We start from the raw sequence: 16,587 nt of genomic DNA, 5'->3' as shown, positions 1-16,587 counted from the left end.
GAAACATTTTCCCCCTAGATTATCCTTTTACTTATTTTTAAAGATAAATGGTCCAGAGTTTATGTTCTCCAGTAAATTTTAATATTTTCTACCTCAGAAACTGTTGAACTAAAGTATTAGGTTGACTAGGTTTTCAAAGGCGTATAATTTTGCAAATGAAAGTACTTCAATTACAGCCTTTTGGTACAGCCTCTCTGTAATCCAGGTGACAGTCCCATTTTTCCAGCAGTGAGATAGATTGTGAACCTTTATGATGCTAAGGGGCTAAAAAGAATCATTGTTCAAACTGCTTTAGAAACCCAGCAACTTTGCACGTTTCTCATCTAATTTAAACTGCACACCTAAACTTCCTTTTGAAGGACTGGTCTGGGAGTCAACAGTCTGAATTCTTTTTCCAGGGTTTGCCACTGATGAGGTTTGGGTTTTGGCCACTTAGTCTCTCTGTATCTCAGTTTATTGCTGTGTCAAATGGAATACTAAAAAATCCCTGTCTCGTATACTTTTCAGGATTGTTGGAAGATCAAATTAATGAAGTTATGTGAAAGTGCCTTTGAAAATTGTGGTGCAGTCTGTAAAAGTGAGAAAGTACCATATGTACACACTCATACACACACACACACACACACACACACACACGGGAACTTGATTCTACGAGATGTACCATTTTACTTCATTTATGACGTTTTTAATGACTGGAGTATGATTGCCACTGAAAGACTTTTTTAGTTGCTGATGTTATCTCCAAATGTAATATTTTGCACTGAGACTCAGAGGTAAATGTTCTTTCTGTTTGTATGCTGAGTTGGAGTGCATTTCAATTTGACATGGGATAATTATGATGATGAAGAAATGTTCATTTCAAAATCACTTTGAGGAGCTGTGGTATTTTTTGTGCTTTTAAAAATTAAAAAAATATGGTTGTAGCTATAAATTTTGAAGTTGGCAGGAATGCTGTTTCCATCAAGGAAGAAAAGTCAAGCCATATTTGAAGACAATTATGTAAGTATTTTTAAGTTCTGAAGATAGAAAATTAAAGTCTAGAGTTGAGGAAAATAAGAATTAGTTTCATGAGATTTTTAGAGATTTACTGAAAGAGGAGGACCACCCCTCAGATTTATAGGATGGTGATGTATAGAGTATTTTACACATGTAGTTTGTTTTTCAACTGGGATGACTTTTTGTTCTAAAAATTACCAAAAAGAAAGGAATACAAATTGCTAAAATTAGATTAATGGAAAGTGATGTCTCAGAGTAGTGTTCAGAACAACTCAAAATTCTTCTTTTTCCTATAGAATTTATTCTGCCATGTTGAATATGTGAAACTTTTTTTCATCTCCCAGTTATTTGTTAAACATGGACCGTAAAATATGTACCATGTGTAATGTGTCCAAGTAAGCGCTGCTATAGACTTGCTTTGGAATTTAATTTCTGAAGGCTTGATTTTTCAATTGTAATATAGTTTCTGAACCTAAAAGTTTAGTATTTCAGAAGGAAATGTCAACTTTCCTCATGATGTAAGGATTTTAATTTGTCATTCTTTCCTGGTGAAAAAAAAACCCCAACATTCTATTTTTCTTAACACAACATAATTAGTTTTTGTTATTTAAGAAAACGAGCTATTCCAATTAATTATTCTTCATTCACTTCCTCTCTTTCTCAGTAATCCTGTTGTCTGAACAGAAAGGCAGGCTTGTTAGCTGAATGCCTTGGGGAATGGACTTTCAAATTCTTGTGCTCTTCTCCATTTTCATGGGCACAGTTTGCCTTCTGAGTTACTAAGATTTTTGCAGTCCAGTGGTTTAAGAAACATGGGCTCCAGATACACACCGTTAGAATAACATGTCTATGCCACAAACAGCAGACCGAGTCTGTTTTTCAATCTGCTGAGTAGGTCTCCCCACCTGTTTTCTCACAGTTGAAATGATAGTGTGCAGATTTCAGTTCTTGTTATGTGAGCACCATGAAAATTCTAAGGGTGGTAGCATTCATTATATCTCTTTCCTGATCCTCTGGAATGTCTCTGTTACCATTTTACTAAAGGCAGTATATGTGAACCTTGGCACCAAATTCCAAAACAATCTTGGTCTTTACCTTTACATTCTTTTTTTTTTTTTTACATTCTTTTTTTATGTGTCCTTAATACATAATCATATTCCATTGCAATGGTGTATCTAGTTCCTATTCTTACATGAGAATGTTCTCTCTCTTGAGGAATTAAAACTTAGGTATTAGATTATAGCAAGATCCTTATACGCTATTTTAGGAATTAAATGCTTGGTTTCCTACCGGGACTGGTAGAAATATAGATTTGAGCAACTTGCAAGGACCTCGTTAGTATCATCTATTTAAATAAGTTATAAATTCTAATGTTTCAAGCACTGTTTTAAAAATAAGTGGACTTCCACTTTTCTCTTTCATTCTCAAATCTGTTGTTTTGAACTTTATCTTCATCCTTAAAATGAGTCTTAGGAGATGAGTCATCTTTCTTTTATAGGCCCCCAAGTTCTGTAGGGTTTTCTTGCATAATATTTAGCTTGAGACTTCACTAAAGATCCTAGAGGGGCAGTCGACATCATGTAGTTTTCTTCTTCCTTTGGCTTCAATCTGATTGGATGGAGCCAAGCCTACATGTGATAAGTTGCACTCTTGGGACTCTCAGCAACTGTTTATAATCTTGGGGTAATATAAAAAAACATTCTAAAAGAGATTCTTTACTCCAGAGCAGTGCTGTCTAATAGAACTTTCTGAGATGATGGAAATATTTTATAACCTATGCTGTCCAATACAGTAGCCACTAGCTACATGTGACTATTGAGTAGCTGAAATGTGGCTAGTAAAGCAGAAGAAATGAAAATTAAATTTTAATTAATTAAAATTTTAATTTAAACAGCCACTTCTGGCTACCAGCGACTGTATTGGACAGCACAGTTCTAGAATATGGTGAATCCAGCTGATTGCTCTGGGTCCTTTAGCAGGCTATACTTTATTGACAACTTGGTGGTAACCTACAGTGGTGGCTTCAAGAAGAGAAAAAAGAGGTAACTCTGTTAGCTCCTTCTAAACAAACCCCAGGGCTCAGGAATATACAGTCAGCTTTTTAAATGCTCTGTCACTACAGTATAAAGGATAGACTTTTCTCTTCCACTGCCTTAGTCTGTATGTTGCCATTTTTCTAGTAATTCCTCCATCATAGCACAACTGACGTTTCTTTTAATTGCAAGTCTCCTCTACAAACTAAACATAGTAGTAGAGGGAGAGGTACGCTCTGACGTTTGCCGTGGAATCTGCATCTCTGAGGGACTCCATTTTCTTGATTCCTTTGAGTCCTCTTGGGTTTGACTTAGAGTCAGTACTCCTCTTTCTTCTTTCTCACTTCTCTTTTACTTTTTGGCTCACCGTAGCCTTGTTTCTACCACACCACTCTACTGAGACTGCTTTCGGCCAGGAGCGAACAGTTAATTCAATGGACAACTCTGAGTCCTTTGTTTGACATCATTAACCACTCCTTGTTGAAGAGACCTATCCTATCCCTTTGCTGAAATAACTCTCCATTGTCTCCTGGCTTTCCTCTTTCTGCTCTAGCCACTTCTTCTCGTTTTTGTTTTGGAGCTCTTTATCCTCTGATCATGGCTTAAGAACTTCTTTTTATCAGTATTCTTCTGTAGACCCTTGTCTTTTCTCACTCACTGCACTATCCCTGTCCAATAGTGTTACCCACCACAGTGGTTTCAGTTACCAGCTTTATTTGATGCCTCTAAATCTAGATCTCCATTCCAGAACTTTTTCTTGGACTGTTACCATAGTCAGCTACATACTGGGAATCTCTACTTGTATATCCTAGGGAAGCCTCAACCCAGTATTCCCAAATTAAACTCATCATCTGATTTTATAATTCACGCCTCCTCCATTGTTCCCACTCTCTGTGGGTGGTAATTCCCAGTTGCTCAAACCAGAAACCTGAGTGTCATTCTTTACTTCTTGTTCCCCTCACCTTTGTTTCCTTACATCTTTAACAGGTCCATATGATTCTACCTCTATAATATTTGAGGAATTTTTTCTATTTCTTCCTATCATCATTGCTATTATTAAAGTTAGTCTTCTCTTGGGTGGGTTGCTACAATGGTCTCCTTGCCCCTTGTCATGTTCTTTTTCATTCCTTCTGGAATTCTATTACTTTCAGAATAAAGTGTAAACTCACTAGTGTGGTTTCCAAGGCCCTGTAGAATCTGTCTTTTGCTTACCTCTTCAGCCTATTCTATTGTTACTATTCCTCTCTATCCCACCCCCTAACTCTGTGCTGTAGCCAGACTGGCCACTTTTGGATTCCTAAATGTACCATACTCTTGCTGCAGCACATGTCTATGGCACACTTCTTTAAATTATTTAAATTTCCTATTGCAGATAAACATTAAGTATCTGGTTGTATATAACCCTGGTATCAAAATACAATTCCATAAATATTTCTTAAGAAACTAAACACCGCGAGGTAATGTCAGTGCTGAGAGAGGTAGAGATACTGATTAATGCAACACACCGTTGGCCATCAAGCAGCAGACCTTGTTGGAGGGGAGTTAGAGGCCTGTGTATAACACAATCCTGTTTATAGAATACAGGCACAGACCAAGAGCTAGCGGAGTTCATGGGAAGGAGAGGTAACTGGAGGTTTCTGAGAAGGCATAATTCAGAAATGGTACTTGCTTTGATTTTGAAGGCTGGGCAGGACTCCCAGCAGTCAGAGGGAGGGGGTCAAGGCTGGCTGCTTCCTGTCTTCCCTGGTTCAGAGTTGACACTGACTATTTCAGGGAGGTAATATTTAATAAAACACTTCTTTGATCATGCCGTTTTCTGGCTTAGAATCTTTGAATACTTTCTGCTGCCTTCAGTATAATGACCAAATTCTCCATAATTGGCCCTAACATAGAGTTATTGTACTAGGTGGCTTTTAAGGTCATTTATTGAATACAAACCTGAGTCTATGGTCATACAATTTTTCTCATAATAGTTTTACTTTCCACAACTTCCCTACATGTCCCAGCTTTCTACCTCCTGGCTTTGCTTATACTACTCCATTCTCTTGGAATGCGGTTGATTTTCTTCCTCTATTAAAATTTTACTTTTCTTCAAGTTTTCTATGAAAATCTCAGATCAAATCAGACCAAAATGATCTTTCTTTTCTCTGAACATTCAGAGCAATTACCATATACAGGATTTATCTGATAAATGGTCACACATACCCCTTGGCACATTCTTATGTCATTATAGTCTTATTGCATATGCACATGGACATGGATAGACACAAATATGCAAAAAAAATTTTTGAGCTAAGACGTAACATGGATTATTTTTCTTTGAATGTCTTTCAATGTGCTCTTATTTTTATAAAAATTTAAACCTTTTGTTATATAATTTCAAAATCATTATGTCTCAGAGCATTAAACTAATTAACCTAATTTGGTTTTATGTGTTTTAATGTTCTGGCGAACTCTTCAGCAGTGACTTGTGTGTAGTAGGAATTTTATATGATTAATAACGTACACACAGATATGGGGTTAATTATATCCCACATTTGAAACAGAAGCGCTTTTTTGGCTTTCTATTACAGCCTCACATATTTATTCTTTTAGAGCTTATTCCTTTGTTATTTGTGTTTTGTGTATGTATGTCACTACCCACACTAGATAAATTTTAGGCTCTTTTTACAAGGACCATACCTTATTTATGTTTATATGTTCCACAGAGTTCCTTTCAGATAGTTGGTGCCCTAAAAGTTTTGACTTATGTCAAATTAAAACATTATATATAGGTATGTTTTACAATATTGCAGATAAAACCAGTTAAGGACCTATTACCAAGAATACCTCTAAAGACTCAAATTAACTTGCAAGTCCTTACATGGTTTTCTGTGAACACATTTTTAAATAAGTATTTTGAAATATTTTCAGTTCAGTTATCATTGCATTCCTAAGAATTATGATAAAGGATGTTTTCTATCTAGGCAGATTATTTTTTATTATGTTACTTATGGAGTAACTTTAAGTACCTAAATACGTCATTAACAGCAGTATCTTTGGATTTATGGGGACAGTTGCTGCAAAAAAGATTATTTTTTAGGTGAAAAGTAAAGGTAATTTAGTATTTGTTCTAACACTAATATTTGAGATTGGCTTATAAAATAAATCTGTTTTTTCCCTGCATATTCTTACAAGTGGTAGATCCTAAATATGCATTATTTAGTAGATGAACATTCTGTGTCAGTGGAAAATCTCTTCACCTAGTGGATTTCACAAGCATCTGAGAGTAACTTTGCATCTCAAGGAATCTTAGATGTAAAAGAAACTTAAGAAAATTTCCCCAGCACTTGTCTCTGTCTCTCTGACTCTTCACACCCCCCCCCCACACACACACACTTTATAGCCAAGAAACTAAGGTCCATTTAGGTCATACTCTTTGCCTAAGGTAGCACAAGGAGTCATCTTCAATCTCTGTGTTTTTTGCTTAATATTCAGTTTCTTTTCTTTTATATGATTTTAAGGGGACCTATACATAATTTGAGGGTCCCCAGTAGTTCACCTACTTCAAAGTAAACACCTGTAAGTCTGCCATAGTTCGAAGTTACCACTACTAGTCAGTGATTTATTTTAAAATAGTTCCTGTTTAAAAAAAACACAAAAAAACCTCTAAAACACAAGTATGATGCTTGGGAGAGATGGTCATATCCATGAAGAAGGCATGATCACATTATAATAGTAGTTTTCCCATTTCTTCCTAGAAGAGAGGAAAGCATGGGATCTGAAGCCCCAGGAACAGTAGTACTTTAGGCACACTTTGTGTATCAGGGCATGGTGGGCAGCCAGAGGGCAGTGTGGGCTCATCAGACCCCTGGCCACAGACACAACCTTCACCTCATTCACAACCTCACCACAAAAACCTGAATAATGTAGATTTGGGTTATGCAGAGAAAAGGTTGGAGAGAGATGAATTTTATAGTAATTAAGGGAATTAAGCATTTAACTAAAGACTAGAAAAATAATAAGAACCCAGGAGAGAAGAAAAGCTAAACTCTGAAATTAGCAAATTGAAAAAGAAAGAGACACAAAATATCTTTAGTAATGAAATACAGTGTGGCCTTTTAGCACCCACCTCTTCCCCATCCTCAGTTGAAGGTAGTATATAGTTTTTTTATGAGTTTAAAGGGAAGCAGCTTAAATACATCATGGGAGATTATAAAAGATTGCCATTTTGAGCAACTAAGTGTGACATTGATTTCTGATGTGCTGTTGAGCTATAATATCCCACTACTTTAAACAGTTGATTGATAACCTTAATCTATCTTTTATCTGTTTTAGACTATTTCATTAATCTCCAAAACAGCTTCTATAAACAACTAAACAATCAGAGGGTTCAGTATTGCTAGTCTTCTCAGAATAACCAAAATGAGTTGTATTTTCTTATATTGATATATGTTTACTCATGGACTCACCAAAAGAAAGCCTTCAATCTTTTGAGAGATAGAGTGACATATTGCCTAATCTTGAGATTTCTGGGGTTAAATTGTTGGGGTGATATCTGGCTCTTATCCCCTCTGTGCTTATGTTATAGTAGTATCGCCCTCATCGGATTTCTCATTCAACAGGTATTTGTTGAAGCCAACTATGTGCCAGGTAGTTTCTACGCACTGGGGTTATAGCAGTGAATGAAACAGGCAAAAACCCCTGCTCACAAGGAGCTTTCATTCTAATGGAGGGAGGCAGATAATAAACACACAAAAAATCAGTAAACTATATAGTCTGTTTGAAGGTGAAAAATGCCATAGAGAAAAGCAGAACAGTATAAAGGGGATGAGAATCCTGGAGGAAGGGAGGGATTCAATTTTGAATAGGGTGGTCGTGGTAGGTCTCACTGAAAAGATAAATTGGAATAAAGACTTGAAGGAGGTGATGTTGGGAGCCGTGCAGATATATGGGGGAAGTGTATTTTTTAGGCTGATGGAGCAGCTGGCATAAAGGCTTTGAGGTGGGAGTATGCATGGTGGGATCAAAAAAAAAGGAGATCAGTATGGCTGGACCTCTCGAATGAAAGAGGTGGAGAATAGGAGGAGATGAGTCAAAGAGGTGGAGAGTGGGGGTTAAGGGCCTTGTGGACCATTGCAAGAATTTTGACTTTTACCCTGAGTGTAATTGTATTGCATAGCAGTAGAGGGTTTTGAGCAGAAGAGTGACAGGAACCCCCCTTTAAAAGGATCACTCTGGGGCTTCCCTGGTGGCGCAGTGGTTGAGAGTCTGCCTGCCGATGCAGGGGACACGGGTTCATGCCCCGGTGCGGGAAAATCCCACATGCCGTGGAGCGGCTGGGCCCGTGAACCATGGCCGCTGAGCCTGCGCGTCCGGAGCCTGTACTCAGCAATGGGAGAGGCCACAACAGTGAGAGGCCCGCGTACCGGGGGAAAAAAAAAGGATCACTCTGGCTTCTGTGTTGAGAGTAGATATTAGGGGGACAAGCGTGTAAGACCAAAGCGTGTAAGACCAAAGAGACCAAAGAGTAAGTGATGACAACAGTGCAAGTGAGAGATAATGGTGGCTTGGAACCATTGCGGTACACGGGCCTCTCACTGTTGTGGCCTCTCCCGTTGCGGAGCACAGGCTCTGGATGCGCAGGCTCAGCGGCCACGGCTCACGGGCCCAGCCGCTCCGCGGCATGTGGGATCTTCCCAGACCGGGGCACGAACCCGTGTCCCCTGCATCGGCAGGTGGACTCTCAACCACTGCGCCACCAGGGAAGCCCAAAGATGTTGAATTTTAAAGACATTTTGAGAAGTAGAGTCAATAGCATTTTCTGACGATTTGATGTGGAAGTAAGAGAAAGAGGAACCAAGGACTTTGGCTTAAGCTCTTGGCAATATGGAATTGCCATTAATTAAAAAGGGAAAGAATGTGGGTGGAACAGGATTTAGGGAGGATGTCACAAGTTCAGTTTTCACAGATTAAGTCTGAGATGCCCATTAGACATCCAAGTGGAAATGTTGAGTTGTTGAAAACATATTTGAGTCTAGAATTGATGAGATGGGTCCAAGCTGACGATGCACTATGAGGGTTGTCATAATATAGTGGAATTCAGAGCAATGAGATTAGATGATATCATGAGTTTGGGATCTGGAATTAGACTACCTAGTACCAGCACTTGTTAGCTGAGTAATTTTGGGGAAGCCACTCAGCTTCTCTGTGACTCAGTCTCTCCATCTGTAAAATGAATGAATATTACCTCACAGGGTTAAAATTAAAATAAAATCACTAATATCTGTAAACCACTTAGAACATGGCATATACTCGAAAAGTGCTGTCAATTTTCAATACAATCTTATATACCTGTGGGATATCACTAATACTTAACCATGACTTATTAATGCAGCAATACAGGTTTTCTTCCTGTGGTATATTATTTTTGATTTGTGATTACTAATTGGTTCTAGAAGTTCCATTGAGTTGGTTTTGCTTCCAGAATTAAACTGACCTGGATTTTTTATATTGGCTCTGCCTCAGTTGTTGATATATTTTTAATGCCTGTATTTATTTTAGTATCTGTTACGTGCTCAGAAAAAAATCTTATGATTTTCTTCAGTGCTTCTCTCCTTTGCTTTTCTCAGTGCTCAGCAGAGGAGCAGTCAGGTTCACAAGAAAAACACAATTGGAAATCAGGTAGGAATTGTTTAAAAGAATTAAAGCACGCATGTCCCAAAGAATTTGAACTAAATTGCTTGATTGACTTTTTTTTAATGCAAATTAATCATGTGCAAATTTTGCTGGAAATGCAACTTTTTGTTTTGTTTTTGCTTTTAAAGTTTTTGGAGTGAATTGCATTTTTTTTTTTTTTGCTATTTTATGCAGTTAACCCTATTGATTTATTTTAAATAACTTTTCTGCTATTTGCTCTGCTTTTCAAATTTGCCTCCTTGTGTCCTGCTTTGCTTGCTTACATTACCCCTAAATTTGATTTAACATTGAATCTGTGAGTCAGTTCAAGGTTAAAATATGGTGAGTAGTTGCATGAGCTTTCTGGTGCTGCTGACTAGTTCACACATTTGCACAGCTTGGTAACAGTGAAGGGACAGCTCATAAAGAAGGCAGTTTGGGATTTAAGATTTAATCTCTGCCACACTACATCCTGTTGGTTAATGAAGATGTTAATTCCTAAGAAGATCTGATCTTTTAAGTTTTTGTGTTTTGGGCTGGCCAGCTGTCTCTGACTAATAGCGCTCTGCAGAGATTGCATTAACTCTGACAGTTTGCTGTTTCTTTTATGTTTTATGTGATAATGAATATTTGCATTGTTATTTCTTTTCAAGTCAAAACAATGATGGTTTTATAGTTTTTTTTTTTAATTCAGAGGTACAATTGTTGAACAAATTGAAACCTCTGCTCTAAAATTTTTTCCATTGTTTTGAAAGGAGAAGAGGTAATAATAGACTTTATTTTGAAAACTTTTTTTCTGAACTAAAGCATATAATTCTTTGCTATTTCAGGGAACCAATCTTCCGCCTTCAAGGCAAATTGTACGAGCTAAGTTCTGTAAGCTTTACTGTTGCTTTTTCATTTAGCGTCCCAAGGGCACAGTTTGTCTTTAACTGATTAACTCAACTAGCGCTTGCTACTAATTTTTTTAAACTTAGATTGTCTTGTCCATAACACCCTATCATTGAAATAAAAATCCTCTTAAGAGGGTTCCATAACACCCTATCATTGAAATAAAAATCCTCTTAAGAGGGTTCATCCCTTCACTGCTAATAACTTGCTGTGATTGAAAGGTATGAACTAGTAAATTCTAAAATGCTGTAATAATAAATGTTTAACACTGTGGGTGCTTTGATAGTTCTCTAATTTTAATGGGCCTTAAAATAATTAAAATCATTAATGACCTTCATCTCTATCCTTTTATGCTATGTTGTTATAAGGTGTAAGCCTTTCTCTTCCCCTTCTATGATAATATTTCCAATAAATGTAGGTGACACTTCTAAAAGGTGGGTGAATATTAAACAACTGATTTTGATATATCTGTTGATACTATCCAATAGCAATTATTTGTATTTTTTTAAAATAATAAAAAGTAAAATTACACTGATTGACATTTTATATGGCTTTAGAGTTGAAGCTTTTAAAACCAGATGCTATATCTTCACTTAATGGAAGTATAAAGATATTGTCAAATTACTAGCATTAAAAAAGCAATTATATACATTTCTACCATGGGCAAGGCAGCCCTAAAATCTTTCTTCCAGCTATGCACAACTTGAGAATGAGATCGGAAGATGGGTCAATTATTTTCCTCATGATGCTTTGGCAGAAACAAATTTTGGAGCGAGATATTCCTGGGTTCAAATTCTCCTCTGTCACATAGTAGCCATGTGGCCTTGGACAAATTGAACCTGAGTTTGCCCAGTTGTGTGATGGGAAGAAGAAAATATCTCTGCCCGGTGATTGTGAGAATCAGAAATAACCTACATCATGAGGTTTGCAGCTGGGTACTAGATACGTGCCCTATAAAGAGTAGACGGTAGGTAGGTGCTGCTTCTTGGAACTTTGGGGAGAAAAAAAATATGGAGTATAAGAAAATTATAAAAGTTATTAAATGAGAACAATGAAACATTTGGGAAAATTAGAAGCTATGGCAATTATTCTGTAGATTACAATGGCCAGATTAAGCCTGGGTGTGGTGTAATGGATTTACCTATAAAACTTTCCTCATGGTCAGAATTCTAGCTCATAGAAGTTTATACTTATTGGAAAAGCAATAGTATAGTGGCATAAATGCATACTTTAAATCAGATCTGGACGGAAACTCAGAACAGTTTTCAATTATATTGCCTCCAAATGCTAAAATCATGTTAATTGTGTTTCTGTGCCTTTACTTTCACTGAGTACTTCAAAGCCCATACATTATGGAAGTTTTATAACTCAAGATAATAGAATTGGGGTGAGTGTTATAATAGAATACAGATCCCTTATCCAAAACCTCTGGGGCCAGATGTGCCTTGAAGGTCAGAACTTTCTGGATTTTAGAAAAATATTGCATATATTATATATTACCCAGTATTCCTGTGGGGTCAGAGGCAGCACCCTGTAATTAAATGTATTGTATTTCTGCAGTGAAACAAATGATAATCACACCAAGTAGATTAAATGAAAGACATAAATATTTTCACATCAAGTCAGGTTTTGCTGCCACATTTGTTGCTGTTGTTGCTGTTATTTTAACCTTTCACTTTGCAAGTAAGAGGTTATGAACCTGAATATCTTATTTTTCAGAACCAAATCCAATAATTAAACATGATATAGTATATTTTAAAGAATCCTTTATTGTTTTTTTCTGCTTAGCAGAAATGAACCATAATGACTTGAAACCCCTTTCTTTATGAATCTGAATAACTGAGGTTGATTTGGGTTTGTATTCAAAAATCAAGAAGCTCAAAAGACAGGGAGCCTTGGAGCTCAGCCTGCTAACTGATGTCAGTCAGCTTTAATGGTTGGTGGGGTTAAGATACTCTGCACTATCCTAGCAAATGCTTCATCCATTCTGATATCCTCTTAGCGCTCCTGATTATAAGAGATGGCTGTGCAGAATCTATTCTGAATACTTTAGAAGAATTTGAAGAAAGAAAAATTCCTTCTTAAAGTCTAAATCCCCATTTGTTTTCACCTGCCTAGAAATTTGTCTGCTTAGAAGTTCTACCTGCTGGTGTCAACAAATGTATGAAAAAAATGTGAGCACACAATTAGCCTAAAGTTGCACTGCCCAGAAATTTCAACATAAACTTCATTCATCCCTTCACTCATCACTTGTGTATTTGAAACTTTTGAGAGTCAAAAACTGATAGATGTTAGAATGATGAATAAATCATGGGCTCTGCTGTCAGGGAGCTCACATCCCAGTGGGAATTATGGTAAGTAATTGAAGTCTGTCGCCTTTTTCAAGGTTAGCTCCTTCTGATACTTCAGGCCTCACTGAAACATCACTTCAGTAAGAGGCTGGCCCTGACTGTTGAATCTAAAGTCACCTTTCCTCCCCCAAATCTTGTCATTATTATCTATCTTGTTTATTTATTATTTTTTGTTTTCTTTCACTAGGACAGTAAGCTCCATTAAAGCTATTTCTTTTAAATTTTATTTATTTATTTTTTTGGCTGTGCTGGGTCTTTGTTGCTGCACGTGGGCTTTCTCTAGTTGGGGTGAGCGGGGGCTACTCTTTGTTGTGCTGCATGAGCTTCTCATTGCAGTGGCTTCTCTTGTTGTGGAGCACAGGCTCTAGGCACGTGGGGTAGTTGCAGCATGTGGGCTCAGTAATTGCGGCACTTGGGCCCTAGAGCGTGTGGGCTTCAGTAGTTGCGGCGTGTGGGCTCAGTAGTTGTGGCTTGCGGGCTCTAGAGCGCAGGCTCAGTAGTTGTGGCACATGGGCTTAGTTGCTCTGCGGCATGTGGGATCTTCCCGGACCAGGGCTCGAACCCATGTCCCCTGCATTGGCAGGCAGATTCTTAACCACTGTGCCACTAGGGAAGTCCCAAAGCTATTTTTTTTGTGTGTGTGATGGTGAAAGCAGTGGAGTATCATTGTAAGGTTTTAAGTGCAATCATAATAATACTTTAGAAAGATCATTTTGCCTATAGTGTGGAGAAAGATTTTGAAGGGAGGACGAGATTAGAAAAAGTAGGCTAGTTAGGAGTCTAGTCTAGGAGTCTAGCCTCCTAACAGTTAGGAGGCTGTTGCAGACAAAAGGTTATGATTATTTGGGCTAGCTAAGCTCTCTGTACTAGATTTGAGGAGAAGCTGATGAATTCAGGAGATATTAAGTAGAAAGAATCTAAAGGATTGTGATGAATTAGATGTTGAGGAGAGCGCTGGGGATTGTCAGCAATGCAGTGCGGACATCTGATTTAGGCACAGATGAGATGGTGGTGCTCTTCATGGAGAAAGGAACATAGTGAGGAAGGGTAGATATGTTGAATATAGTCACTGTGGAAGATTGGAGTAAAAATATCCAGTGGGAAGTTGGATGAAAGTGCCTAGAGTTCAGAAGAGACAGAGAACCATTTATTCCAAAAGTAGGGAACCACTGAGAGATTTCCAGTAGGGAAGAGGTATCATCTGATTTATATGTTGGAAAGATCTGTGTATTAGCCATATGAAATGATTTGGAAGAATAAAACTAGATATATGGAAATTGGTGAAGACATTTCTGAAATAATTCAGGTAAGAAAATACAAATGTCAATAGCAGGAGGTATCTAGGAGAAAGACAGGTTCAAAAATATATTTAGAGGATGGAAAGAGTTATAAATAGTTGTGGAGTTGGGTGGGGGGTGTTAAGTCATTCTCCCAGGCTATGGCTAGGGAGGTCTACTGACAAAGGGAGTACAGATGAGGGAGGAGCAGATTTCAGTGGAGGTGGGAGAAGAAGTGGTGATTTCAGTTTCAGATATATTTTTTTGTGCCTATTGGAGATGTCAGTAGAGTTTGAGGTTCAAGACTTGTCTAGACTGGAGATATAAGCTTTACAGTTGTCAATGTGTACATTGTAGTTGAAGCCATGGGAGTAGATGAGATCACCTCCAGAAGATGAAAGCATAGAAGGAAATGTAGGATTTAAAGGATAAAAGAGAAAGAAGAGTTGGGACAGAACGAGGAACTGAAAAGGAGTCTAAGAAGTGATAAGAGAAGTAGGAAAACTTGGACAGTAGTAGAATGAGAGCTCAGGGAAGAGAATGTTTCAGAGAAGGAATGGTCAAGTAGTATTAGATATTTCCAAGAGCTCAAGAAGCACTGGGGAAGTTGTCAAATTGGTGGACTGGTAGAAGGTCCTGCACATTGTTTGGACCACTGAGGTAGTACCAGTCCTCTTGGTCTTGTGAATTGCTTTTCTACTCCACAGCTGGAAGGTAGAACAAAGCTAAGAAAGCAGACAATGGAATTAATACCCTGAGCTGAAGTTTTTCCAGGGAAGCAGCATGTAAGGTCAAAAGAGCAGATGAGTTAAAGTTTTGAAGACAGTTTGAAATAAAGGATTGATATGAATGGTTCTGATTAGTGTACTAGTCATGACATTAGTCAGGAGAGGTTAACCAAGTAACAATCGATTTCAGTAGCTTAATATAATAGCAATTTAATTCACCCTGCTATGGCAATTCTATCAAGTCATCTAGATTGGGCTGGGGTGAGGCAACCCTGCTTCATGTGGTCAGTCATGGACTTTCGAATTCTCTTCATTCTTCCAAAAGATGAGAAAGAACGAAGGCTGAGTGTCTTTTTGAATTATGGTTTTCTCAGGGTATATGCCCAGGAGTGGGATTGCTGGGTCATATGGTAGTTCTATTTTTAGTTTTTTAAGGAACTTCCATACTGTTCTCCATAGTAGCTGTATCAATTTACATTCCCACTAACGGTGCAGGAGGGTTCCCTTTTCTCCACACCCTCTCCAGCATTTATTGTTTATAGATTTTTTGATGATGACCATTCTGACCAGTGTGAGGTGATACCTCATTGTGATTTTGATTTGCATTTCTCTGATTATTAGTGGGGTTGAGCATCACAGGGAGAGGAAGGGGAAGCTGGGATGAAGTGAGAGAGTAGCACTGACATATATACACTAACAAATGTGAAATAGATACCTAGTGGGAAGCTGCTGCATAGCACAGGGAGATCAGCTTGGTGCTTTGTGACCACCTAGAGGGGCGGGATAGGGAGGGGGTGGGAAGGAGGCTCAAGAGGCAGGTGATATGGGGATATATGTACACATATAGCTGATTCACTTTGTTGTACAGCAGAAACTAACACAACATTGTAAAGCAATTATACTCCAATAAAGATATTAAAAAAAATAAAAAGAAAGAAGCCTGAGTGAGGGAGGTTTGTAAGGACCAGCCTGGAAGTGTCACACATCTTTTCCATTTCCATTCCATTGACCAGAACTCAGTCATGGCCTCACCTAACTGCAAAGGAAACAGGAAAATATAATCTGAGATTGGGCCCAGAAAAAAAGAAAAGACAAAAGATGATGTTGACTGAAAATTGAAAGGAAATGGGGAAACAAGGGCACTGGGGTTTTTCTGAAATTAGAGAAAATGTGTACCAGGATTAAGGGGAAAAATGGTAGGGTTGGAGGTTGAAGTCAGTGAGTGGGATATTGTATCTCAAGGTTTAAGAGGGAAGAGCATGCCGCCTTAAAGTCATAGATGTTATTGGAATAAGAAGGAACAGACGCTGGAGGAGGGAAGTGACAAATGATAGCCACAGATATTTGTGGAACATTGTCTTCAGAAAGTCTGTGTAGTAAAGAGAAATAGGGATGAAGTTTTCTGGAGTTGAATGTGTTAAGGGCCAGGATATATTGAGACCAGGAGGATTGATGTGGCTTTTACGTGACTGATAATCCATTCCTTTAGCTGTAAAAATCTACAGCAGGAAGTGCTGATGTGCTCTTTGGCCCAGACTGCATCCAACTGCAATTGTGTAACTAGGAAGACCTTTTCCTTTGGCAGGGAGCAGAGCAGGTGTTTGCAGGATACCTCCTAGTTCCGGGCTATCAGGGTACCTTCTAGTACTAGGCT

At 38.1% G+C, this 16,587-nt stretch overlaps 1 protein-coding gene across 9 annotated transcripts in view; it reads left to right on the top strand.

Annotated features, from left to right (window-relative positions):
- Positions 1–16,587, top strand: part of DNM3 (dynamin 3) — a 569,209-nt gene that overhangs the window by 248,083 nt on the left and 304,539 nt on the right. For 5 of the 9 annotated variants that reach the window (XM_029227252.1, XM_029227251.1, XM_029227256.1 and 2 more), the window contains exon 13: positions 9,641–9,692. In XM_029227252.1, coding sequence (XP_029083085.1) covers positions 9,641–9,692 — 52 coding nt within the window. Of the gene's footprint in view, positions 1–9,640; positions 9,693–10,516; positions 10,547–16,587 lie in introns of all 9 variants that reach the window. The other 4 variants (XM_029227250.1, XM_029227248.1, XM_029227254.1 and 1 more) reach the window with 1 other exon arrangement.

The sequence above is a fragment of the Monodon monoceros genome, unplaced genomic scaffold (assembly GCF_005190385.1).
Source record: "Monodon monoceros isolate NGI ecotype Baffin Bay Population unplaced genomic scaffold, NGI_Narwhal_1 Super_Scaffold_18, whole genome shotgun sequence".
Lineage (NCBI taxonomy): Eukaryota > Metazoa > Chordata > Mammalia > Artiodactyla > Monodontidae > Monodon > Monodon monoceros.
This window is presented reverse-complemented; position numbering and strand designations above follow the sequence as displayed.